This window comes from Castor canadensis, chromosome 13, assembly GCF_047511655.1.
Source record: "Castor canadensis chromosome 13, mCasCan1.hap1v2, whole genome shotgun sequence".
Classification (NCBI taxonomy): domain Eukaryota; kingdom Metazoa; phylum Chordata; class Mammalia; order Rodentia; family Castoridae; genus Castor; species Castor canadensis.
This window is the reverse complement of record NC_133398.1, coordinates 70,957,569-70,983,100: the sequence shown is the minus strand read 5'-3', so window position 1 is coordinate 70,983,100 and position 25,532 is coordinate 70,957,569. Positions and strand designations below refer to the sequence as shown.

Here is a 25,532-nt window from a genome sequence, read left to right as displayed (position 1 = left end):
GGGCAAAAAGTGACTCAGAGCCCCTCTGGGAAGGAAACTTTGGGGAGGAATACACGAAAGTGTCAAATAAAAGAGGAAAGGATATGGGCATGAGCCAGATCTGGAATAAGGTGTCTATAACCAAAAACTGTCTAGAGGAAGGAAACAAAATTCCATACAGAGCATAGAAGGCTCATGCTGGGAAGATTTTTAAGGCAATGCTATATAAAGCAGAGATACAGTGAGAGGACATGGAACATTTCTTAGCAAAATCTACTAAAATCAATTTCTTTAATACATATTTTAAGGGGAAGACTGGAGGACTTTTCAGAGACTTTACCATGCTAGGGTGTTCTGTGAAGCTCTGTGTAGGGGGGAGATGGAGCTGTCTTAGGCAGCGCTTCTGACAAATGCTTGCTTGTTTGGCATGGTGGTGGTGACATGATATATCCTTTGGGTGATGCTCTGTTTTCAAATGCTTATGGCCTTATATGAGAACAGAAAGGATGGGACCAGGCTCAAATATTGTTAGTGAGTCAGGAATGGTGGCCAGTGCTTGAGCAATATGGAACAAAATATTCAACAAACATCTACGTGTTGACCAGAAGTGATGAGCAACATGTGGATCCCAGCAATGGGAAGGATTCAAAGCCAGCATCAGAATAGAAGTGACTAGATGGTCCTCTTTTACAACCAATCCTCAGGAACCCCTCTCCCCTGATCCTCAAGACTCTGTGTCCCACAGTCATCTCTCCAGCTCTCTCCTTCTCCTGTAAAGCTCTTCTTGTCAACAGAAGGAACCAAGGAGTTCACACCCTGACTTTCCTCTTGGAAAATTGTTCAGTATTAGAGTTTGGAGGCAATAATAGGTGGTTCATCGAGAAAGGCAAGACCCTGATGGTAAGAGCCTCTTAAAGAAATGCCTTGTGAAGACAGAAGGAGGAAAAGAAATCAGGAAAGGATTCCTTGCCAAACCACAAAGGAAGTAGTTCTTCCAGAAATGCTCATTTCCCTAGCTTTTAGTGGGAAGTTACCCACAGTAGGGATTCAGAGACCAGTGCCTTTTGAATCATAAGATGAGGGACCCCTCCTCAATGCCTAGGAGCTACTGAGAGTCCCAACCACCAACGAGGAAGAGTGAATTGGCTACCTGCAGCCACCTCTTCCTGCAGGACACACCATTGGGCTTCTGGTTCACTCTGCAAGGATGTTACAGTGACTTTCAATGGTTAATGAATAGCTTCTCAGTGCCTGCTTTATTTAGTTGTCCAAAGGCCATTTGGTCCCTAGGTGTATAAGGCTGCCAGGTGGCTAATGAGCACACTCTCCTTGAGGAAGCCTGGAAGCAGAGGGGTGGCAGGGTCAGGGCACAGGTTCTGAGGAGCAAGGATGCAGAGCCGAGCTGGCCTCATTCTTTGTGCTCTGGCCATGCTGACTGGCTTCTTGATAATCTGCCTCGGGTCCTTCTTCATCTCCTCCAACTCCATAGTCCATTGTCAGAGGAACCTGATTGTGGCATACTTACTTCTGCCTCTAGGGTTTGTGATCCTTCTGAGTGGAGTTTTCTGGTGCATCTACTACCACGTGAGTGAAAGCAAAGAGATGTTCAGCCATATGCTCAGGCAACACCTTGCTCACAGGGACCTGCCCCTGGCCACGGTGGACAGGTATGTGCTGAGGGCCAGAGGGAACGTGAGGGGCTGAGATGGGCCATGGTGCAGAAATCCTACAGTGGAGTCACTTTCCCATCCCACAGAGTTATGTATCTAGAACCAAAACTCTACCATTGAGTCATTACTCTGGGGTTGGTCTTTAGGAAGAATGGGGCTGCCTTGGGGAAGACCATGAGGTCAGGGAAGTTTCCCTAGAGAAACACTATCACTATTGTCACCAACAGTAAAAGCCCATCTAAGCCAACTTAAGAGGCTCAGCTTCTAGGTTCTTTGGTTATGTTGCCATTAGTAGAGACAGGTAATGACTAGTTGGTAACCAAGTTATAAGGGAAAGTAATTCCCAGACCAAATTCTGTCCACAACAAATGAGTAAGCAGACATAAAATCAGGCCTATAACCTCTGTTACTAAGAGAAGTCCCAGCTGACTCTCCCTTTAGGTGTTCTGATCTCATCTTGTGTGAAAGTGCCATTCAAGGCAAGATGAATAAACAAAATACTGTGTACCCACACACAATGGAATATTACTCAACCTTAAAAAGGAATGAAATCCTGACACATGCTTGACGAATCTTGAAAACATTATGCTAAGTGAAATTAGCCAATAAAGGATAATTGTTGTATGATTCCACTTATATGAAGTAGCTAGAGGAGTCAAATTCATAGAGACAGGGGATACAACAGCAGTTGCCAGGACTTGGGGAGGGGAGAATGAACAGTTATTGTTTAATAAATATAGACTTTCGGTTTGGGGGATGGAAAGTTCTGGTGATGGTTGCATAACAGTATGAGTGTACTGAATGGACATGAGTTGTACACTTAAGATAGCAAATTTTATGTATATATATATATATATATCTTATCGTAAAGAAAAAAGATTCTGTTAACCTTATAGTCAGTTAGCGAACCATAAACCTCCTAATTCATGGCCAAATACAGGACTATTTAGGATAAAATCTCAGGCATTATTTTGAAAGGAATTCATAAATTCTTTTGCACTCTTCATGCAAGAGTAAGAGTACCTAAAATGTTTTAGCTATTCCATGTGCTTTGAATGTTGGTAATCCACCCATAACACTACATCGTGATGTCCATATGCTAATTACCAAGATCCTAATTACAACAACCACAGGTGTTTCTAATGTTTACTGGAAACTCAGCAAGGCCTTTGGGATTGATTAAAAATTAAGATAACTGTATCGATTATAAAAGGTGCTTCTAGAGTGATAATTTGTGTGTCTGTGTGTATATGTATGGGTATAGATGTCTACCTCCAGAGTGTGAATTTCTGATCATGGTAACTGAGTGCCTTTAGGATGCAGCTTAAATTTACTTCAAGTAAATACTTGAAGGTAAATCATGGCTATCATGACACCTGATTTTACTGCCTCTTCCTGCTGTACTCTGAGATGCTCAACCCAAACAGAATGACCAGCAAGTCAGACTGGGAAGTTGCTTTTCTCAGAAGCTTTGTACTCAAAATAGGTATCAGACAGTGGTATCAAACAAGTGTGTTCCCATTGGTGGGACTCAGGGTCCTGGGAATGTGAATGGCAGTGGGGGAGGGCAGAATTGGGAGAGGGGGTGGGATTTGGGGGCTGGCAGTCATCGGGGGAGACTTTCCAGCTGCTCCAGGGAACAGCTCACCTTTCTGTCCACAGTGTCTTTACACATCTGTCCCATGACTCAACCTTGGCCACTCCACATGAGTTTATGTCATACAGTAGACAGCTCCTTCAGCTATTTGGCTCTGAGCCTGGTAACATTTGGAATGGGGCTGTGGTGACAAATGGCAATCCCGGCTGTGTTGTGGTTACACACCACAAACAGTCCCTGTAGGCACTGGATGGACTCCCTGTATAAATACACAACTCAACTAAGCTCACTCTGTCCATCTTCCTCACCTGCACTCACCCCCAAGTGCATTCATGATGAAACAGCTCGTAGCAATTAGTCATGTTGGGCCAGATGACCAACAGGTACAGCCCTGGCATGAGGCTCTCCTGTAAGCACAGGCCCGAAGGCACAGAATGGCTGCATGAAGTTCTCTTTGAACCCATGTGAGAAATGAGCATGGCCATGTGCCTTCTTGCAAACTAGCTGTTGAGACTTGAAAGGCAGTCAGGAGAAGCTGGCACCTGCTATAGTTAGGGGCCTGCACATAGTTGGCTTTCATTCATTATTTTGTTAGTTGTGAAGATCAGAGACCCTGAGAGCAGTGGAGTAGAAGACGACTTGTGTGGATGGGAACCAGGTTGAGAATGGACTGAGTAGCGGGGAGAGAGGTTCCATAGCCAAAGAGCCCCTTGTCCTCTACTATGTGTCCCACACTGAATGGGCTTTTCCAGGAGTGAAGGAGAAAGAAAAAGGAAACAACCTGGAATACAAGCTGGAAAAAAACAGGACTAGAGCCATGCAAGCTTTGACTGATAAGGGATTTTCTGGAAGGGTGCACATTCTTTAGAAACTGGTAATGCCAGGGAAGAAGTACATCTGTTTCAAAAATCAGTGTTTCTTACAGTTTAACTTCACACCCTGAGTAGAGAGAAGCAGACATATGCCTCTCTGGCATCACCTCCTAAATAACACATGTGTGTTTGTGGCACTTTGTCCCATAGGCCAGACTTTTACCCTCCGGCTTATGAAGAGATCCTTGATGCTGAGAAACAGACCTGTCCTGAAGAGGGAGAGGCCTTGGACATTCCTCCACCTCTGTACACAGAGATGGCCCTTGAACTTGAGGATGAAACTGATGTTCACCCACAGGCCCCACCATCCTACCAAGAGTCCATAGACGACCTGGAGGCCATAGACGACCTGGAGGCTACAGAAACATCTCGGGAGGCTGAGAGGCCAAGCCCAGTGTTGAACACAGGGGACACTCACCAGCACTCAGGACACACCTTTGTGGGAATCAGCTGCTAAGAAGAAAAGCAGGTCAGGGACTGGAGATGAAAAGCTCTGCCCCAGGGACCCTGAACGAGGGCTTACCATGCTGTGTGACTCCAGGGATGCAGCAGCAGTGTGACTTTAGCGATGGCTCAGCCATGAAAGGGCAGCATGGTGACCCTGGCAGGTGTGTGGCCAGCACCAAACATTTTTTTTTTTTTGGTGGTACTGAAGGTTGAACTCAGTGCCTTATACTTGCTAGGCAGTCACTCTACTACTTGAGCCACTTCAGCCCTTTTCCTGTTGGTCATTTTTGAGATAGGAATTCACTTTATGTTAGGGCCAGGCTAAACAGCAATTTTTTTGTTTGTGCTTCCCCACATAGATGGGGATGACAGATTTGTGCCTCCATACCCAGCCATAGTTGAGACGGGATCTTGCAAACTCTTTGATGAGGCTGGCTTCAAACTGTGATCCTCCAGATAGATCTCAGCCTCCCAAGAAGCTAGAATTCCAGGCATGAGCCACCACACCCAGCTCCAAGCAGACATTACAGAGGATTCCCACTAGTCCCATCCCAGGTGAGCCTTGGGACCACAAAGGTGGTATTGGGACAGCCTTGCTCAAGGGGAGGCTTCCTGTCTCACTTCACTCCCCTCTCATCATCACAGCCCAGACAGGGAGGAGCACATGCTGCTTGCTGGGACAGTCATGACATTCTGTAAGAATCACATCACACCTGTTGACATTACCAGAATGACTCAATAATTCACATCAAAGGAGATATCCTTAGGAAACAGTGAATGTTTTTTTACATTGTTTTATTTTAAGTATGTGTGTTTTTTTTCTGTATGAAAGGAAACTGACTGAAATACGTACCTTCAAAATGGTTTAAATGCGAAATATTAAGTGAGTTATTTTTCAAAGAGGTCCTCATACAAACTGATAGGATAAAATTTCTTATAGACTCAAATTGAATAAATAGAATATTTAATTCACAATGTACAACATTTTGGGGGGGGGAATTTGTGCTAGTTGTGGGTTTGATTCCACTTTTTTTTTTTTTTGGCACTTGCTAGGCAAGTGCTCTACCACTTGAGCCACTCCTCCAGCTATCTGTGGATTTGATAAAAGTCTTGTGAAGTTTTCAAATGTTTATATGTAATCCAAAGAATTCCCTTATAAATCTTAAGAATTTGAAAGATAGAAGATAATAAGGACATACCTTTATCCTTAAAGAAATTCTTTGAGTCTCAAGACAGAGCTCTTGACTTCTAGACTTGGGAGAATTGTTTTTTTAAGCACAATGACTCCTCCTGCATATTATTATATTTTATGGTATTTTTAATATAAGAATATTATATGGTATTTTTAATATAAGTGGTGGCAGGGTGCTGGAAAGACACACAGCCTAATGTTTTTTAACTTGGATGAGGATATTTACCTCTCTGGGCCTCAGTTTCCTTCTCTGCCATGTGAGGCATTCATGCTGGGATTATGGGATGCATTTTATATGGCCGCCTCTGTGCCATGAAATTTCTTAGTCTTCATTCTATACTTAAGAGGCAGGTGCTCCATTATTCTATTTTACAGATGCATAAAACTGAGGCTTTGAGAAGTTAAGAAACTTGTCTAGTAACACACAGTGGCTTCCAGGAAAACAAAGAATGGTCCATAGAACAATGTGACAGGATCTACTTTCTTCAAACTTTTGTGCTAGGCTAGCCTTGTTTCTCCTTCCCTCCTTCCAGGGAGTGGTTTGGATTTCTCTCCTCATTGAGAAAATGATCCTTAGCAGAACATGGCACTCCAGGTGGCTGCAGTTATCTTCAAGCCTTTGGAGAAACAGCAGAGGTAACTTTAGGGCTAAATGGCTTCTCACTTAATGTAAAGAAGTCTGCTGTGTTTCTTACCTGAGCTGGGCCCTCACATACTAGTGCAGTTTTTCTGCATCTGGTCACTATTTGAGTGATGAAGGGCGTGTTCTTCACACACCCTGTGATTGGCACAGAGCCTTTGGACAATGGGAAGAAAGGATGCAACCTTTGAAGGAAGGAAGATGGAATGGGGTCTCCGTGGCCTTCTCTTTCCCCCCACTGCTGAGTGCACAGGTTAAGTACATCATGACAAATACACCTGTCCATGGAGTACAAACTTGGGCATGTGATTTGAATCCTCAACAATGAGGGTACGACTAGGTATCAAGGTCACTCATGGCTGTCCAATATGAAGGTTATCATTTATTAACAATGCAATTTATTATTCCTTTTTTGTCATCTCTTTCTATTCCTCTTCTGGGAATGTTTCCCTGAGCGTCTGAGCACATTTACTAGACTGAATAAGCAGTATCACTGGACTTTCACCCAAAGCTTGCATGTGTAATAGATGGTGTTTCCAACTTCTGGAAGTCAGGTGAAACAAATATTAATTTGGTTTGCATAAGAAATTGTTTTAATCTCTTTATGGCAATAAATTTTGTATTTAAACTTTCCTTTTTGCTATTTTTTGCATCAGAAAAAAATCAATAGAGGACCATAAGCCAGAGTATTATTCTCTATGTGAAACTAGCACAGTGTTAAGATGAGTTACTCTTTCTGTAAACCCAAACATTATTGATCACCAATGGTCGATTCAGAAAATAACCTGGGTGCTTCTTTTTGAAAAGGAATACCAACAAACACATGATTTTTAAAACATGTGCTCTCTGACTCAAGTGTGAAGAACCTGGATAAGACTCAAAGCAAATCCTACATTTGAGAAGGCCAGCAATTAAAACCCACCAGACAAGTCAAACAAAAATGTCCTGGTGTGGCAGACAGTGATACATTGGTCATCCCTGGAGGATTCATTTAGGGGCAATAGATATTGTATCTCCTTTTCCTGCTCTATGAAAGGTGATGGATTGGGAACCATAATTCCATGAATTCTGGGGTGGGCACTTACCCTGAGAAAATGGAAAGAGAAAGTCTCTACTACAGAGAATCTGTGCTCATTTCTTCTTGCTCACATGCAAACAGGGAAAGGAGTTTTTCAGAGCTGATGGTCCTCTAGTATTATAATGTCGTAATGTTCCTTTCAGCAGCAAGTCTAAATAATCACTACCACCACCCAAAAGATGAGGGTGGTAAGATCACTGATAAACTGTGCATATCTGGGATTACTGGACTCATTTTGATAACTCCATGCAAAAACTCCGCAAGTGTTTTCCCTGACATGCTTATTCACCCTTTAACACTTTACTTAAATAAATTGTCTTTGGTGAGGCATTACTTCAGCTCACCTACATTGCATTATAGGTGACAGCTCACCTACATTAGCACCTAGGTACTAAAAGATATGAAAAGATGATAAAGGCATGGATTTGCAATCATGTCTTTATTGTATTATATAAAGTTCCATGACAACCCAGGGTGGCTCACATACCAGGAGACTGTCAACTGCACGAGCTATTTCTGCTAGTAAGGACTCCAGCTGGTTGGAGTGGAGCAGGCATTCTGCTAAGCTCTGCCGCCTCAGATAATCTCTTGCTGTTTGTAGCTGCTGAAGGTCCAAACACTGATTCACTAGCACTTACATCATCTCCCAAGATGCACAGCTTCTCAGACCCTTCTGCATTCAGAACTGGCAATTTCCTCCAGGCGTGTGCCTTGGATCTCACTCTCCACCTGTTGTGAGAGGGCCCAGGACATGCTCCAGCAGTGGGACAGAGACTTCCTGCTGTGTCATTACCAGTTCCTGCAAGTGCTTTTTAAATTCCCCACACCTGCCATAACTAATGGATCTGGATGCCAAAATCTCATGGCTTATGCTGGCCCATGGGAAGCCAATCAGAAGTCACCATACCATTGATCTTATCTTGGCTCAGAAGAGCCAACACTCAGCACAAGGTGCCACCACGGGATTGTGTCTCCATCTGAGAATGTCTGTGCTGAAAGCATTCATGTCATGTCTAAGCCTTTTATCCTATAACATCACCCAACACTATTTGTCCCACAAATACTCTGGATGTACCCGGCACTTTGGATCAGGAAGATTTGATAAATGATCTCATTTTAATGATGGCTACTCATTTTTTATCATAGCTAAAACTCAAGAATCCTGGGTGATGCAAAGTGGCTAGGCTAACACCTGGCTGGGTATTTAAGCATACTTGGTCCTCTTCTACTAAATGCCTCCCTGGCACATGGTACATGGATGAGTGGGTAGACCCTAGTTGAGAACCAGTAGAATACATACATATATATATATATATATATATATATATATATATATATATATGTATATATACAGTACAGTATATATATACATGTATATATATATATATATACAGTGACTTGCCATTTTCTGGAGGCACTTGTAGTGGGGGAACCCCTCAGTGTTAGAAGATCACCAACTGTCTCTGATAGTCGTCACACTCTACCCCTCGTCTCGTCTATGATTCACCTTGGTGGCTCTCACAAAATTCTCAGCCCTCTCAAATCACTTACTCTTAAAGGGTGGTGGTTGGGACTTCATCTTTAAGATCACAAGGAACATTGCATGGGGAAGAGTGACTAGTATCCTGTCTTTCACTTATCCTGAGAATAAGGCAAAAGGACATACATGTAGAGTCCAGCAAGAAGTTTGGATATTACATAAGGCAGCAATGATACCTGACAATATGAATTTGAGCAGGATCCAGAGACTGGCTGGGTCCTAGAATCACTGGAAAACCTTCCCTTTGGCAACAGGCTGAAAAAAATCTCCGTAAATGGTGACTGTGCAGCTGGCTCCATCTGATTTTCACAACCCTGTGTCTGCTTCAATTGCTACCATACAAACCAACCTCTCACCCGACCCAAAGCCAGCTTCCTCTCACAAGTCCTAGCTCTCAACTAGTCTTGCTAGCTCTTGTTCCATTCTCCCTGATGAAATGACATAAATGCATATACATGGTTAAAAATATCCAGAAACTGTATGATTCAGAAAAACTCTCTAGGTCCCAGTGTTCCACCCCTCTGTGTATTCCCACAGATCATTGCTAGTGCCTCTACAATAATATTTATGTCTCCCTAATTATTTGCAAATGCTTGTCAAGCCTCCTGTTCCCAAATCGCAAATTCATAAGAGCAGGAATAATGTTTTATCCATCTTCTTGCTATACCTAAAACAAGTCTGCCTGCTGAATGCTTCTTATTGAATGAATGAATGAGCCGGTGAGTGAACTGATGGGTAAAATATATACTTGGGTTACTGGATACACATGATTTCAGATTTTAAAAAAAAGAAAGAGTGTGTTTAAGTAAAGACTAATTTACATTTGAACTTAAAAGTTAGAGGTGAGGCCAGGCACTGGTGGCTCATGCCTGTAATCCCAGCTACACAGGAGGCAGAGATAAGGAGGATTTGGGTTCAAAGCCAGCCCAGGAAAATAGTTTATGGGACCCTATCTCAAAAATACCCAGTGCAGAAAAGGGCTGGTGGAATGACTCAAGGTGTAGGTCCTGAGTTCAAACCCCAGTGTCAAAAAAACAAAAAAGTTAGAGGTGATTAAAAATTCAGCAACTTAAGAAAAAAACAAATATTTTTCTTAGAACTGATAAGCCTAAGAATGTGTCAGATTGTCCTGGCTAAGACATCCATAATGAATGGATGGACAGATGGTTAACAGAGACTTTTGAGTCGAGAGATAATAAGAACCACGGCCGTAAGGCAAATTTGAGTCCATTGGTGATATCCTTCATAACTGGTTCTTTATAATCTCAACTGGAAGCCAACTTCTTATTATTTTGAAATAAAGACTATTACAATGAAAAACTAGATACCATTTTCACTTTTGCTGACTCCCCAAGGCAATTTTGAGCAATTCATTTTTCTATTCCATGTAGTTAATAAATCCTCCAGGTCATCATAAAGAAAAACAGTCCTTGAAAGTATTCTGAAAGGCAGATTTGTCAGAATAGGTGACCACTACTGAAATTTCTCAAGTGACGAAATGAATGAGCTAAAAGCCACAATCCTTGAACAAGGTTAAAACACAGAATTTCTTTTTTATTAACTACTAAATGTCCCAGTAAGTTCTTGACAGAAGCACAGACAGAAAATGGAAACAAATACCTTGCTGGGAATGTTCCCTTGCTTGCATTGACCTTGACTACAGCAATAACACGTTGCTTAACAGTCAAAGTGTACTAGGTCATCTCTGCAAATGACATGATCACTGAGCATCTGTTCCCAAGGAAGCAAAACATATGCAAACACTTTGCATGACTGAGTCTTCTACAGTACAGATGAGCCTGCAAGAGCTGCAAGATCTCTTTTCCTCTGGGGCGAAGAAAGCCACTGTGACCCCCCTGCCTCTCCTCCTGTCATCCAGCGCATAACTGTCCCACTGGTAATATTTCCTTTTGGCATCCACTTCATTTCCTACTTTGACAGTATTTCACCCTCTCCGTTTTACAACCATTACAAATAAGATCAGAATTGCATCTAAACAAGTGCATGAAAATAGGCCCTAGTAGGAAAGTTAGAGCGTGTGTTCACACGGTGTGTTTTTGTCTTCATGGGAGTAATTTATACAAACTCACATATCAACCTGTGTGATGTAATCAAGGAAGCTACCCAGTTCTAAGCATTCATTTGCTGTCTTGTACAGAAGATCATTCTCACACACACTCAAATGACACAACCGGCTTGATAGCTAAAGTAATACCGTTTATAAAATAAAAGAGAGTAAAACACCCTTGGATATGTCTTGTTGGGTCTGTGCCATTGTGATTTGTAGAAAGCTCTAGAAGGTGTGAGAGAAGGTGTTCAGGGAAGTTGGGAATTTGGGGAGTATGGTTGGTGAGAGTGAGGCGAGCTATGAGGCGTTCTAAAACCTTGTCCCATTGTGGGCCTGACCTGCCTGCCTAAGGCCCCTGTGGCTTAGGGTCAGCTTAATTCTGGCACTGCTCCCTTATGATTTTGGAACCTTTGCTCATGTGGCACCAGTGATATGCAGGAGCTGTGATTATCAGTTTCCCAGCCCACTTATTTTTTTCTCAAAAGAAGAGGCCCCTTAGTGTGATAAAATATAGATATCAAATAATAGTGTAGCTTCAACAGATAACTAAAGATCCTTTTGCATTTGGAGGAATTGGACAAGCCAAAACAAAACATGTTTTTCTCTTTTCCCAACCATCCTTTACCCACCCCACCCCACCCCACCCCCGCCCAACAGCAAAATAACTTTTGGTTTTCCAAAGTCATAAGAGGCACAAACAGGTAGCAAAAAGGCATGGTGAAGCATTTCCTGCTGCGTGCTCTCTGGCCCTGGCAAGCTGGCTTTCCTTCATTCAGGTGATGACAGTAGGCCCCCTCCGGCCAGTTCTCTCGTGAATCTGGGATATTTTCAGTGCGATGGCTATGAGAGGACTCAGCACTGCCTGGAAAAGGAAGAAGAAAGTTTGTGAACAACTTGAATCAGTTGCAGAATGGAGCCTGTGACTGAGTTCTAGCAGCATCAGAATTCAAATTCCAGGTTATGGCTTTCAGGCAGACGTGGAGGATAGGTTAGATATCCTCTCTGGACCTTTGCTGCTCTCCCCTTCAAAGCATGTTAGAGTGGGTAGGACAGAGAAGCAGTACAGAGCTATGATGATCAACAAAGTCTGACCCAGCTCCCAAAGAAATCTACCTAAGATGGGAAAGTGGTGTATGCATGGTGCATGCCTACAGTCACAGGCACTCAGGAGGCAGAGGCAGGAGGGCTGTGAGTTAGAGGCGAGCCTAGGCAAATTAAGTGAGACCCTATCTCAAAAATAAAATGCAAACAGAAGGGTTTGGGGCATGGAACAAGTAGTAGAATGCTTGCCTAGCATGTGTGAGATGTGTGAGGTCCTAGTTGAACTCCCAGTACTATTCAAAAAAAAAAGAGTGCACAAGCCAATTACTTACACGAGAGTATAAACAGAGGATTATGAAGTAAGGAAGTTCAGTAAAACTCCAGCTGTCCCCCTTCCCAATCACATCCCCCTACTCTATAACCCTCACCCAATACAACTTGAGGAGAAAAGTCCATTTTCATCCTAAGACCCTCTGCCTAAAGAGCCTGTCATCCTGATGTTTCAGAGAAGACAGACTAATTGCTAGTGTTGCAGAAGTAAATGGTATTTCCTCCTGTCTCACATTGCTGTGGCTCCTGACACACCTCCTTGCTCCCAAGGAGGCAGGAGTGGTTTAGAGGCCTGAGGAACACATAAGGTGAAGGACATAAAGAGAAGTAAGGATCATTTCTTGCCATAAGCACACACCACCGGGGATGATTTTAGAAGGTACACAGATGTGGCATCACTTATGAAATTGTGAGAATGCCAGCTTATTTTCCATTCTTCTTCAATCCTTCTGATTTCACCAAGGAGAAACGCTTTGTTGCCAATCTTTAGCACTTTTAACCAAGACAGTGCATGCCTTTGGCAAGAATTACCTAACTGGAAGGTATTGTCACTCTATATATTTTTATTGAATTCCTTTTATGGTACACTTGTATTTATCCAATATCAGTTTTCCACAAAAAGCACTGTTATAAACTCTCTATAACAAATAAATAGATTGACATAAAAATAAAGTCAGTTCATTTAGAGACAATTCTAACATAGAGATATTGATTTAAAAAAAAAGGAGACTGGTCAATACTGGAGCAAGGGAGCAAGAAAAGATTCAATAATTCAGGAAAATAAAACCTGTGATAGAAATGGGGATTTTTTTTTTAATACAACCTCACCTGTTCTTAACAGATACAAATGCATTCCAAGTCAGATAGCAATAACACAAGCAAATGCACAGGGTACATGACAGCACAAGTGGCCCAGTGTGTCCTGAGTGGAGTGTAGACACAGAGGTATGCAAGCCAGCCTGGTTTGCAGGGAACTAAATGCTAGGGTGTTGTACACAGATTTAAGTCATTAGGGAAGATTGGAGTGCTTGGGGCTGAAAGGTAAGACCAACAGAGTTGTGCTTTGGAAAGACCGATCTGGTAGTACATCTGGTGATTTGACACATTTATGGCTAGTTCATAGAGTTAAATTGCAGTCTCACTAATGAATAAATAAGAAATAACTTCTTTTCATTGAAATAATGAAACTGAAATAATTTCAATGAAATAATCTCAATAACCAACATGAGTAAAAGCAAGTAGCTTCTTCTGCAAAAATTAAGTCGAATGTTTTAAAAAAGAATAGGGTAAGATTAGCCAATCTTGTCAAATTATATGTGAGTGAGATAGTATAACATATTGGTGAGAAATCAAGAAAGCATAGAATTTTTTCTTTGGATTGCTTCACAATTGTCTTTGAGTTTCTTCTTACTGTGCTACAAAGGGATAAAAGAAGGACATTATAGAGGATGAATTTTGGATAGGAATCTTTTGAATCAAAATACTAAACAGTATTCTCATATGCAAAGAGAAAGTGTTAGGCTAAAGGAAATGTTGGAAAATGCATATACATTTACATGTCTTATGTTGGAACTGCAATGATCAAGACAGATATGCCGTTAGTAACTTCTCCTAATTCCTTCTGCGTTAACGAGCCAAACACGTGTTCCTTGCCCTGATCGTATTCTGCTTCACCTTGGGCCCAAAGCAATGGCAAGCTTCTCTTGGCAAACCAGAAGCCCTGGCTCCCCTGCTTTCACAAACACTCTGTCCCCCCAGCCTCCTCATCCTGGGTATTTCCCCTCATTGGCAGTACTTGCCCTCTAGGCTGGAGCACAGACCCTGGAGGGCAAAGACCACCAAGTCTTTCACATCATTTGGGAAGCATGTAGAAGAGAAACTATCACTGAAAACTAAATCAAATACATTTTTGCTAATAAAAATTAGCTGAAAAAATGCTAAACACTGCTGACCTGTTAATTAATCTCTATCATAATATATGAGCTCAATTCAAACGTTAATGCCCCCCTTCCCTTGTTTTTCTTTTTAAAGTACTGGGCATTGAACTCAAGGGCCCCACCACTTCAGCCATATGCCAGTCCTTTTGCTTTTAATTTGTTTTTCAGATAGGGTTTCACACTTTGCTCTGTCTGGCCTCAGACTATGATCCATCTACTTCCACCTCTCAAATGGCTGGGATTACAGTCGTGTGACACCATGCGTGGTTTGTTTTTGAGACAGGATCTCATTCATTTTTGCCTGGACTGGCCTCAAACCAATCCTCTTGTCTCTGCTTCCCAAATATCTGGGATTACAGGCACCCTCCACCATGCTCAGCCAACTTTAATCTATTTTTCATGTTATAAAACTATTTTGATCCAAAAACGGGACCCAAATTAACCAAAACTGGCAAATGAAAAATGCCTATGGATAAATTAGAATTCAGAGTCCAATGCTGAGAGAATCAATCTATCTTCTCAATAAAATAAAAGGCTGCCACAAAAACTCTCTTTTGAGGGGAAAAGCCTTTCCAAACAGAAGTGGATGAAATAGTCCTAAAGTGGTTCATCACAGCAAAAATTAGGTAGCATTTGGGGACTGCAGTGTCCCACCTGACAGAAACCACTTTGGCCAGGCAGGCTCCACCTCCTTTTCCACCAGTCTCCACTTTTGCAATTGATTCGGGTCTTTAGGAGGTGAGGAGTGGCAATGAGGTTGCAAATCAAAAGGAAAATAGAAGAGTCCTGAAGCCAACTTTCACATTTCTTCAAATATGAGCTTCATTTGGCTTCACACACAAACATCACCTGAGGGCATTGAAGCAGGAAGCAGACAAACTCACTGGTCAGCCTCTGTGGGCACAGCAGGAAGGTGTTAGGCAGAAGCTCTGTACCCTCTCAGCATCCTGATGCTCAAGGATGAAACAAAGTGCAAGCATTCCCATTTGAAATCTCACAGAAATGCTTCCCTGGTCACTGTTCTCCTCTCTCTCTCTTCTTCTTTCTGTGCCCACCATCTCATTCCTTCTTCCACCAAGAACAATGTGAAAGGATGGGGAATTACTAATTGGTTCAAAACCCCATGTCCCCCCAAATGTCCCTATCATGACTTCACATTTTTCTTCACTGGGTATATCCACAGCACACTTCAAAAGATTCTGTCATGTGGAATATTCTTGCAGTTTAATGAGAAATGAGCAAAATTGTTAGCAGAACCAGAACTGCAAAATTGAAAACAGAAGTTAAAAAAGTAAAAGGACTATGGTCTCTCCAGTTTGTGTTACTCAGAGGCCCCTCTCTGTTGCCTGCTCTTTCTTTGGTCCCTAGAAGACTTCTAAAGTCAAGATCTAGGTTATCAGTCCTTAGGGTCATTTAAAAAAATCTGGGTTCCTATGGTTATAACAATGATGCTGCTGAGCTTGGCTTTCTGCTTGTGGATCCAGGAGGTCTTCTTCCTTAAAGATGAAGTAAAGGCATCAACATGTCTCCCAAAGATTGCTCAGTAGTCTGCTAGCCAAGGACCAGCTGAGGATACTGGCTGTGGGCTCAGAGATGGAATAGCCACAGACATGGAATATTCATGATCCTATGAACCCAGAAGGGATTGTGGGGCTCTGACAAGCTCTCAAGGTGATCTTCAGGCACAGCCAGATTTGGAAACCACTCTTGCTAAGCATGTGCTCTTTAGCCTAGGACAGGCAGAATAGGAAAGGGGTTACATGTATGGATTCTGGTGCCAAACTGCCTGGGATCAAAGCCTGGCTCTATCCCTCATGAGCCATGCAATCTGGGTAAATTACTTAACCTCTCGAAGCATTCATTTTGGTCAGTTGGAATAGGGAGCCCTTACCTCAGAGAGCAGGTGTGAGGACTAAATGAGCTGGTGAATAGGAAACAAAATAGTCCCTGGCACACAAGGTCGCTGCATAAGCATTTGCTATTTTCAGACAAACTAGTGGTTTGAACACTTGAACATCTTCATTGCAACGCATAAGGCTAGCTCAGGATATGCAAACTGGTAGTCTAATTGCTACTCAGTACACTCTCAGATCTCTTGTTTTAAATAAGATTAAAAATCAGTATATATATATAATATATATACACATATATATTCAAGTGTCAAATGAGCGCCTTTAGAAAGCTCTCCAGTTCAAATCAACATTTTTTACTGTCATATGCTGTTACCCCTTTCCCTTCAGGTTTCTTATCCCCAGGGTTTGCCATGGGGACCATGCATTGCTGTCACCCTGGCCTCTTCATGGGAAGCAGGCTTCTGTAGCAGTGTGGTGAGTGTTAGGTATATCAGTGATATGGAGGTGCCCACCCCCAGGGCTGCTCCTGAAAGTGGCTTCATGGGGGGGCATATATCCCCCATGATGCTTCATATATCTTGAAGCATCTGAGCTTCAAGGTGACCTATAACCAGCTCTTAGTCCTCCCCAACTGGAAGAATGCTCGTTTTAGATATGGTTTGAATTTGTCCCCCATGGTTCCCAGGTGGTGATGTTGGGAGATGGTGGGCTTTTAAGGAATGTAACCTAGTGCGAGGTTCTTCGATCAATTGGGATATGGCCTAGAAGAGATTGTGGAACACCAGCCTCTCTGGCTTCCTTTCTGGTGATGTGATCCCTCACTGTCACAATGGTTTTTTCTGTTGGGCTCTCACAAGAGGGCAAACCAATGGGGCTTTCTGATCTTGGCTGTTCAGCTTTCTACTCTGAGGTAAACAAACCTCTGTTTTCATAAATAAGCTGTCTCAGATATTCCATTATAATAATGAAGAATCAACTATGCAGCTCAGGACCCAATATGTAAACCTGTGCCAGGATGGTGGGGTATCCCTGAGTATCAGTGATTCTTATAGCTGGCCACGGGTTTTCTTCAGGTACATTTCAGGACCATAAAACCAAGCTTGGCTCCAGCCAGTTTCACCATATTTCCTCAAATGTATTCTGTCTATTGGAATGTTTAATTCACTTTGTGTAACAGAATCTGAGCACATTCATACTAATTGACATTTACCCAAACTACTCTCTGACACGTGAGTTGCAAGTATTTATTTCCCAAGCCCTTGTTGGTCTAGGTTCAGAAAAACTATTCAAAATAATAAGTGCATGGCATTATTCAATCTCTGTGGCAGTCATTAGTGTCACGTACCAATGTCTAGTTTTCCTCCCCCACCCCTTTCTTGAACAGGTAGTGTCCTGGGGCTATTTCTGGTCAGTGGTGTAGCAGTCGGGGAGATGTGGTCATTTTCAACCAAAGTTCTCCCTTTGCACAGTGACTGGCAATGTTCCAGATGCCTGTCCCATGGTCCTGGACCCTGGAGTAACAAAAACATGGAGGAACCCACCTACATATATCATGTGGGTTTTTAAAAATTTTAATTAATTTTGGTTTTGGTGCTGAGATTGAATGCAGAGCTTTCCATATGCTAAGTATACACTCTGCTCTTCAGCTAAATCCCTAGTCCCTGGCTACTGAGATTTTAGGGCTGCTGGTTTTCATGACATGACTTAACTCATCCTGACCAATGGCAACACTGTTCACCCATACAAAGTAGGAAATGCCATGTCAAAAGCATTTTTCTGTGTGTGTTGGTGGCACAGTGGTGAGTGCAACTGCCTTTCAAAACATTTTCAAATGAAGAGAGAGACTATGTCTTATATCTCATAGACTTTTGCTTTTAGACATGAGGATATTTTTATTATGCTGGATATTCTGAAGCCAATTGTTAGAGTGTATATGTTAAATGTCTCCAAAGGTCCATGTGTTAATGGTGTGGTCCCAGGGGGCACTATAGGGAGATGGTGGAACATTTGGGAGTTGGAGCCTTGTGAGAGGTTCTTAGGTCATTGTGGACATGAATTGAAAGGGACTGGAGAATCCCAGTTCCTTCTTCTTCTCTTCCTTTTTTGCTTCCTTGTCATAAGGTGAGCAGTTTGTTCTATCATTGCCATCTAGCACGTCCACCAAAAGCAATGGGCCCACCCAATCATGGACCTTCCAACACTGTGAGCCAAAATAAACCTTTTCTCTTTATAAGTTAATTATTTCAGGTATTTCATTATAGAGCTGTAAAGCTGACTAATACACCAAATAAGAGGATAAGAACAGTGTGGCAGTTTTAAAACATGGCTGTAAATTGTTTGGAATTCCTCCCATTAAGAGGTAAGGCCTCAAATGGGTATCAGTGGCTCATATCTGTAATCTTAGCTATTTGGGAGGCTGAGCTTGGAAGGATCCCAGTTCCAGGTCGGCCTGGACAAAAACCACCTGCCATCTCAGCTATGGTGGGAAGCTTAAAATAGGAGGGTCATAGTCTAGGCTAGCCTGGGCAAAAAGTGAGACTAGAGCAAAAGGTACACAACCTACACAGTGCTCTAAACTATCTCCAAAAATAAGCAGAGCAGAAAGGATGGGAGGCATTCCATTCCTAGGAAGGTAGAGTGCCTTCCTAGGAAGTACAAAGCCCTGAATTCAAACCCCAGTTTAAAAGAAAGAGAGAGACAGAGGTGGGGTCTCTTCCCTCTTCTCTAGAAGCTTGACGGGCTTGTGAATATCAACCAGTTGAGTTCAGTGGAAGTTATGTGACTTCTGAGACTGAGAGAAAGAAGGCCCTGAAACTTCCCCATCAAGCCCTAAGCAGCTAACTATGCTGCTCTTCTTAGACATTAGGTGCAGGTATGAAGAAACTTCCAGGGCTGGAGGTGTGGCTCAAGTGGTAAAGTGTCTGCCTCACAGGCACAATGCCCTGAGCTCAAACCCTGGTACTGCCAAACTTCCAGAGGATTCCAGCTCTAACCATTTGTGTCACTCTCCATTTTTGTAGTTTTCCCATCAGACCCAAACATCACGGAGCAGGGTGGGGCAAGACATCCCACAGAGCCATGTCTAAATCCTTGGCCCACAGGATCCATTAGCATGCTAAAACTGTTTTTGTGTTCCACTAAGTTTTGAGGTAGTTTGTTACACAAGAATGGCTAACGAATAGAGCAAAAGGCACACAATCTACACAGTGCTCTACACTGTTCTTTAGGTAAGGAAAGTGATAAGGAAGAAACGATGTGGAAGGTTCTGTAGTATGTTAGTTGAATGCATGAATCCGGAGGGCAGGGTTTAGTTCCATCTCTAGCACTAAATAGAGTTCTTAATCTCTTTATGCCTTATGCTTGGGGTTGGGATACAGATAGTAGTTCCGATGTCACAGAACTGTTGTAAACATGAAATGATAATATATATGAAGCACTTAGTGAAGTGCCCGTCACATAGTAAACACTCATTTAACGAGAGGTATTAATAGTATTATCATTAAATATTCCTGGCCAGTTTTATATCATGATGTCTTCCTTTCCTGATTACTTTCAGGCATCAGGGCAACTCCCAGATATTGAATCTGTTTGGTTGGCTCTTCTCCTTATGGGCTAGCAATTAAAATCCAGATCTGAAGGCCACACCCTGTCTGTCCTTATGATGCTACCAAGTCACAGTTCAGAGCTGTTCTTGCAAATTAGCATTATTTAGCATAGAAGAAGGGATCTCTTTCTCATATCATCACATGGAGGGGGGTCCTCCCTCAACACATTCCACAGCTGACAACAGCTTTCAGAAATAAGTTCACACAGTGGTTCCCAGGCAAGCAGTTGTATAAACAGCTTGGCCCTTAGCAGCTTACTAACCCTGTATTCAGGGTTCTGACACCAAAGACTGCCAGGTTGCCTCACTCCAATAAATATGCAAATAGGCAGCACAGACTCATGGATATCAAATACATCCTCACTCTTGCCTAAGCCAAATTGGAGGCCAGAAAATATCATGTTTCCTGGCTGGGCTAAAGTCACAAGCAACACAACTGGCTCCATTGCAAGAGAGAAAATTAATTTATTGGCTTGCAAAAGTCTTGTGAAGAGGAAATGTCGTCTCTTGGGCTCATCTGTAGTTTGTAACTTGGTTTCTGAAGTTTTCACTGTTCTTTAGCAATTTTTAATTGTGGACACTGAGTATCCCTGGTGTGCCATGCACTATTCCAATTCATGTATCAAGGGACACATTTCCTAGAAAGCTGAGATTTTTTGAGGAAACTGAAGCTAGAGGCACAGCATTAACTTGCTGAAAGTCATGAAGTTGAGCTTCGAACCCACCCCGTGCTATGATTTTTCACTGTAAAGTTGGATTGTATCTTACTACTAAATGGCCCTTATATGGAGGGGGGAACAGAGAGGAAAGTTTTCGCTTTCTGAAAGCAAAAAGAAAAATGTCTTAAGGCTTTTGCTATAAAAGGTTACTGCTTCAGGTCAGGCATGGGTGGCTCATGTCTATAATCCTAGCTTCCCAGGAGGCAGAGATCAGGAAGATCAAGGTTTGAAGCCAGGCAGGGCAAAGAGTTCGCAAGAGTCTATAAGACAGGTTTGCTGTGCAGCCCAGGATGGCCTTGAACTCATGTTCTTCCTGCCAGCTCCTCCCAAGTGATGGAATTACAGGTTCAAATCACTACGGCCAGCTATTTTTTTTTTTTCTGATGGTACTGGGTTTGAATTTGGGGCCTCACACTTGTTAGTCAGGTGCTCTACCACTTGAGCCATGTCCCCATACCTGAAAACTACCCTTTTAAGAACTGTGAACTAGAATAGCCATAGGGAAGTGTATAAAATTTAACAATACTTGAGTTATATATAAAACTGATGCTTGTACTTCTGAAAACATAGCCTGAGTTTTAAACAAGCCCTTCAAATTGTTCTCTTTTGTTAGCAGAAATGCAGTTCACACATATTGGCTACCTCCAAGATTTTTTGTTAGCAACACCCTATGAGATTAAAGGGTTTCTCATCTATTTCTTTTGGAAGAATTTTTTACCATGAATAAATGTTGCATTTTATCAAATGCTTTTTTGTGTTTGCTTATTTCACATTCTAACCTCATTGCTTTTGTGATAGTTCCCTTTAGTCTTCCATTCCTTACTCTACAGTTAATTTTTATACCTGTGTCTGTAGTATGAAAATAATTTATGCTGGTGTTGGTTGCTGTAGCATCTACATATGTCTATTAAATTGAGTATGTTAACTATGTTCTTTAAATATTCTATATTGATTCAAATTGTTGCTTCTGCTTACTCTAATAATTACGGAAGGGAGTGTTAAAATATTCCAGGATTACTGAGAATTTCTTTCTTCCTGTATCTTTGTTGGATTTTTGCTTTGTAAAATTAAAATTATGTTCTGGGTGAATTTTGAAGAACTCTCTATATCTTTAGCAATGCTTTTGACTTTGAAGTATACCTTACCTGAAATGAATAAAACCATATTTTTATTTTTGACTTTGAAGTATACCTTACCTGAAATGAATAAAACCATATTTTTATTTTTGTTTTTCTCATTTTAAACTCTCAAACTCTGGTCGGGAAACATTGTTTTGTTTTGTTTTTGCTTGAGATGTGTCTACGACTGAGCTTACATTTGCTGTTTCTTAAAATCCAGACTTTGTCTTTTCCCCTGGAGCACTTAGCTTACTGATACATGCTAATAAAATAATAATCATAATATTTGAATCTAAATCTATCATCTTACATGCTTTTTATTTGATCTACTTATTTTTCTTTCTTCTCTTGGATTGATGCTTTTTAAGTTGTTCTATATTTGCCTCTCTCAGGAGTTTACACCATTTTCTTCTATCTTTCAATGGTGACCTAAGAAATTACAACATAAAACTTAGACCTACCAAAGTCTAATATTTATGTAGACCTTTACTTTCCTCCAAGATATGCAAGAAATGTATAATCATACATAAGCCTCCTACCTTATGTACGATTATTCTTCAAATGCTTATAGTTCTTGTGTTTACTGTCTATCATATTAGTTATCTATAATATTAATATGATACATAATTTCAGCACCACAAGATCCTATTACTAATTTCTTTACTTTTTGCAGTACTGGGGCTTGAGCTCATGGTCTACACTTTGAGCCACTCCACCAGCCCTTTTTTGTGATTTTTTTTTTTTTTTTAGATAGAATCTCATGGAACTATTTGCCCAGGCTGGCTTTGAACTGTAATCCTCCTGACCTCTGCCTCCTGAATAGCTAGGATTACAGGCATGCGCCACTGGCACCTGGCTACTAATGTAGGGCTGGAAGTGTGGCTCAAGTGATAGAGTACCTCTTTGGCAAGTGAGAAGCTCTGAGTTCAAAGCCTAGTCCCAACAAAACAATAATAAAACTAATGCTTTATGTAGCCAAAGTTCATTGAAATTAATTTTCCTTTTTAACATTTCTTTGTTTTTATTTCTTGGTGCATTTTATTCCAATATCCATCTGGGGTAATTTTCCTAAAGACTATTCTTAAAATTTTCTTTTGTGTAGGTCTACTGGGAGACTATTCTCTCAGTTTCTGTTGTCTGAAAATATCTTTATTTTGCTTTCATTTTACAAGAACAGTTTCACTAATTAGAGAATTCTAGACTGTAAGTGATTTTTATTTCAATCTTCTAATTTTCAGTGCTGCAGTTGAAAAAATTTTGGACAATCAAACTAATGCTTCTTTGATTTTCTATGACTTTATCTGATGAATTTAGATGTGAGTTTATTTTTATATTTCCTGCTTGGCCTTCTAGAACCAACCAATGGGCTGATCTCCTTTGTCAGTTCTGGGAAATCCTCAGTTATTATCTTTTCAAGTTTTCCCTGAACCCCACTGTTTCCTCTTCTTTTGAGACTATTAAATTATGTTAGAACTTCTTAGGTATCCTTCTTGCCTCTTTTCCTCTATTATGTTTTCCACTTTTTCTCTCTCCAGTTGCATGTATCTAGTTTCTTCTGACATGTTTTAAGCTCAACAATACTTTCTTCATTTGCTGCTAAGCCTATTACTATCTTCTTAATTTCTCCTATCCTTTTCACTTCTTTAAATTCAGCATCTTGATATCTTTTTATTGCTTCCATTTATTTGCTGGTGTTTGAGTTCCATTAACAAAGTGAAAATAACTGTTTTATAGATTGTATTGAATAAATCTGTGAATCTATTCCAGTTGTATATTATTTCTGTTGATTCTGGTACATGATACTTTGTCTCATCAAGTTCATTGTAACCTTTTATTGGTTGCTGGCCATTTTGTATGGAAAATTACTCATAGAAATACCTTGATAACTAGGATATTGTTAGCTAACTTCTTTTATTTCTTTCTATGAGACTTCAGGGAGAACTAATAAGAAGTTCAGAGCTAGTAGTTCATGGATTTATAACACTTTGGTTAGTAGTCTGTACCCTACCTTTGGAACAGTTCCCCTTGAGTTTACAATCTGGAACAGGGGTTGCCATGCTAGGATGACTCTGCCACACAGCTCTACCTCTTTGGTTAATTCTTTTGGTAGCAGAGCCAAGCTGTAATAGAGCAAGTACTCCACTTGACTTAATGTCTGTTACCTACATCCTAAGTAGTTCACCAAAGCACCTGGTTTTATAGCACTTCTCCTAGGTAGGTAAATGTGTTAGGATATACAGAGTTCAGGTTCATTTCTCAAGCTCCATCTTCCTTGTTCTTGTTACTATTTTACAAGGTCAGCAGGTCACGGACACTTCTAAAAAGATGCTTTTATATATTTCTTGCAATTTTTAAACATGTGTTTTTTATTTTTTATTTTTATTTGTTTTTGAGACAGAATCTCACAGCTCAGATTATCCTGAAACTCACTATGTAGTCTAGGCTGACCTCAAACTTTTGATGCTCCTAACTCAGCCTCTTGAGTTCTAGGATTGCAAGTGTGTACCACCACACCAAGTTTATTTTTATTTTTTCTTTTCAGAAAGAGGGTTAGTTCAGATTTCCTAGTCTACTGTTTCTAGAAACTAGAAGTCCTTCAAACAGAATTTGTTTTGATTTGTAATCATTTTCCTGCCAATATTTAAAAATATAATTTTATATGAAAATTCAAGTAATTGGCAATAAGAAAAAGATAACCTGGCAACCCTGAAGCAATATATGAACAAGGCAATGATTGAGGAGAACTCAGTGTCCCCCAAATTCCCATGATGCTCTATGGTGTTAAACTTGCCCTAGTCTAGACTTTTTTGCTATCACTGACCAAGCAGTAAAGAGCAGAAGTCATGAAGTGATTTCAATATTAATAAGTATGGATTTTCACCTGATAGTTACTTATCCAAAAATCACACTCTAATTTAATTTTTATTTTTCTGACATAGAGATTTTCACTGTGAGGAGCTTGAAAGCCACTGGGAAGGGTTGGCAGATTGTATAAGAAACTCAGAATGTGGAGGAAAGCAGCTGAGATCCTTCCAGCCTCTGCTCCTTGCAATGCAAACACTCAGCTTGGACTGAACTGATCATGATTCAGGCACAGAACTGCAGTTCAGAATCTGTTCCCCTGCAGTCCAGTCCCCTTGACCACCCTCCAACCCCACCACCCAGGCACACTGAAGCCTTGTAAGCTGCTGAGAAAGGGAAGCTGCATGCCCAGGCCCATGTTGGCAGAGAAAACTCCCTAAGAGAATGGGCTTTTTTCTCTTCCCACCTTGAGGAACTACCAAGGCCTAGGCAGGTCCTTTACTGGCCAAATGGGAAAGAACCAGCACCACCATCTATTTTTTGAGGCTGACCCATGGGGAGCACTCCCTGTCCCCATGCTGGTGATTCTGCTTCTCTGGTTAAGAGCTGAGCAATCTGCACAACTGCTTGATGAAACCAGTTACACGTAGCATTCTTCAGCTTCCAGAGGATACAGCCTTCTAAGGAAGACAAGGGATTTGATGGCAAAAGGAAGGAGGAGGTCTGAAAGAGAGACCTGACTTTCTGCTCATCCCGAATTGTGGGGCTTAAAGGTTACATCTACTAGTATTCTTAGTGGCTGGGTTGGGTTTCATTAACTATATGCCAGACTAAAGATACTCCAATTTATTTTCCATAGGTGGGTGAGCATCTCCTTATGGAGCTGGCCGTGGCATAGCACCCTAGTTAACACCACAGATTCTAGGTTGAAATACCACAGGTACTATTTAGAAACCGTAGGTATTTCAAGTTTTCAGGGTCAGAGTTTTCACGTGTGTAAAACACAGATGGATAACACAGTACCTGTAGCATTGGATTGTGGTGA

The 25,532-nt window shown here is 41.4% G+C and overlaps 2 protein-coding genes across 4 annotated transcripts in view; one reads left to right on the top strand and one right to left on the bottom strand.

Moving 5' to 3' along the window:
* Positions 1-1,267: 1,267 nt before the first annotated feature.
* Tmem252 (transmembrane protein 252) lies at positions 1,268-7,030 on the top strand. Of its 2 annotated transcripts, XM_074051979.1 has the most exons (3): positions 1,268-1,646; positions 4,269-4,587; positions 4,925-7,030. In XM_074051979.1, the coding sequence occupies exons 1-2, from the start codon at positions 1,369-1,371 to the stop codon at positions 4,573-4,575; spliced, it is 585 nt and encodes a 194-aa protein (XP_073908080.1). In that variant the 5' UTR covers positions 1,268-1,368; the 3' UTR covers positions 4,576-4,587; positions 4,925-7,030. The 2 variants fall into 2 exon arrangements, with proteins under 2 accessions (XP_073908080.1, XP_020014193.2); XM_020158604.2 differs by having other exon boundaries at positions 4,269-7,030.
* A 3,513-nt stretch (positions 7,031-10,543) lies between these two features.
* Positions 10,544-25,532, bottom strand: part of Pgm5 (phosphoglucomutase 5) — a 172,429-nt gene continuing 157,440 nt past the window's right edge. For both annotated transcript variants that reach the window (XM_074051978.1, XM_020158600.2), the window contains exon 11: positions 10,544-11,945. In XM_074051978.1, the coding sequence (XP_073908079.1) occupies positions 11,856-11,945 (90 nt within the window). In that variant the 3' untranslated portion in view covers positions 10,544-11,855. The remainder of the gene's footprint in view (positions 11,946-25,532) is intronic.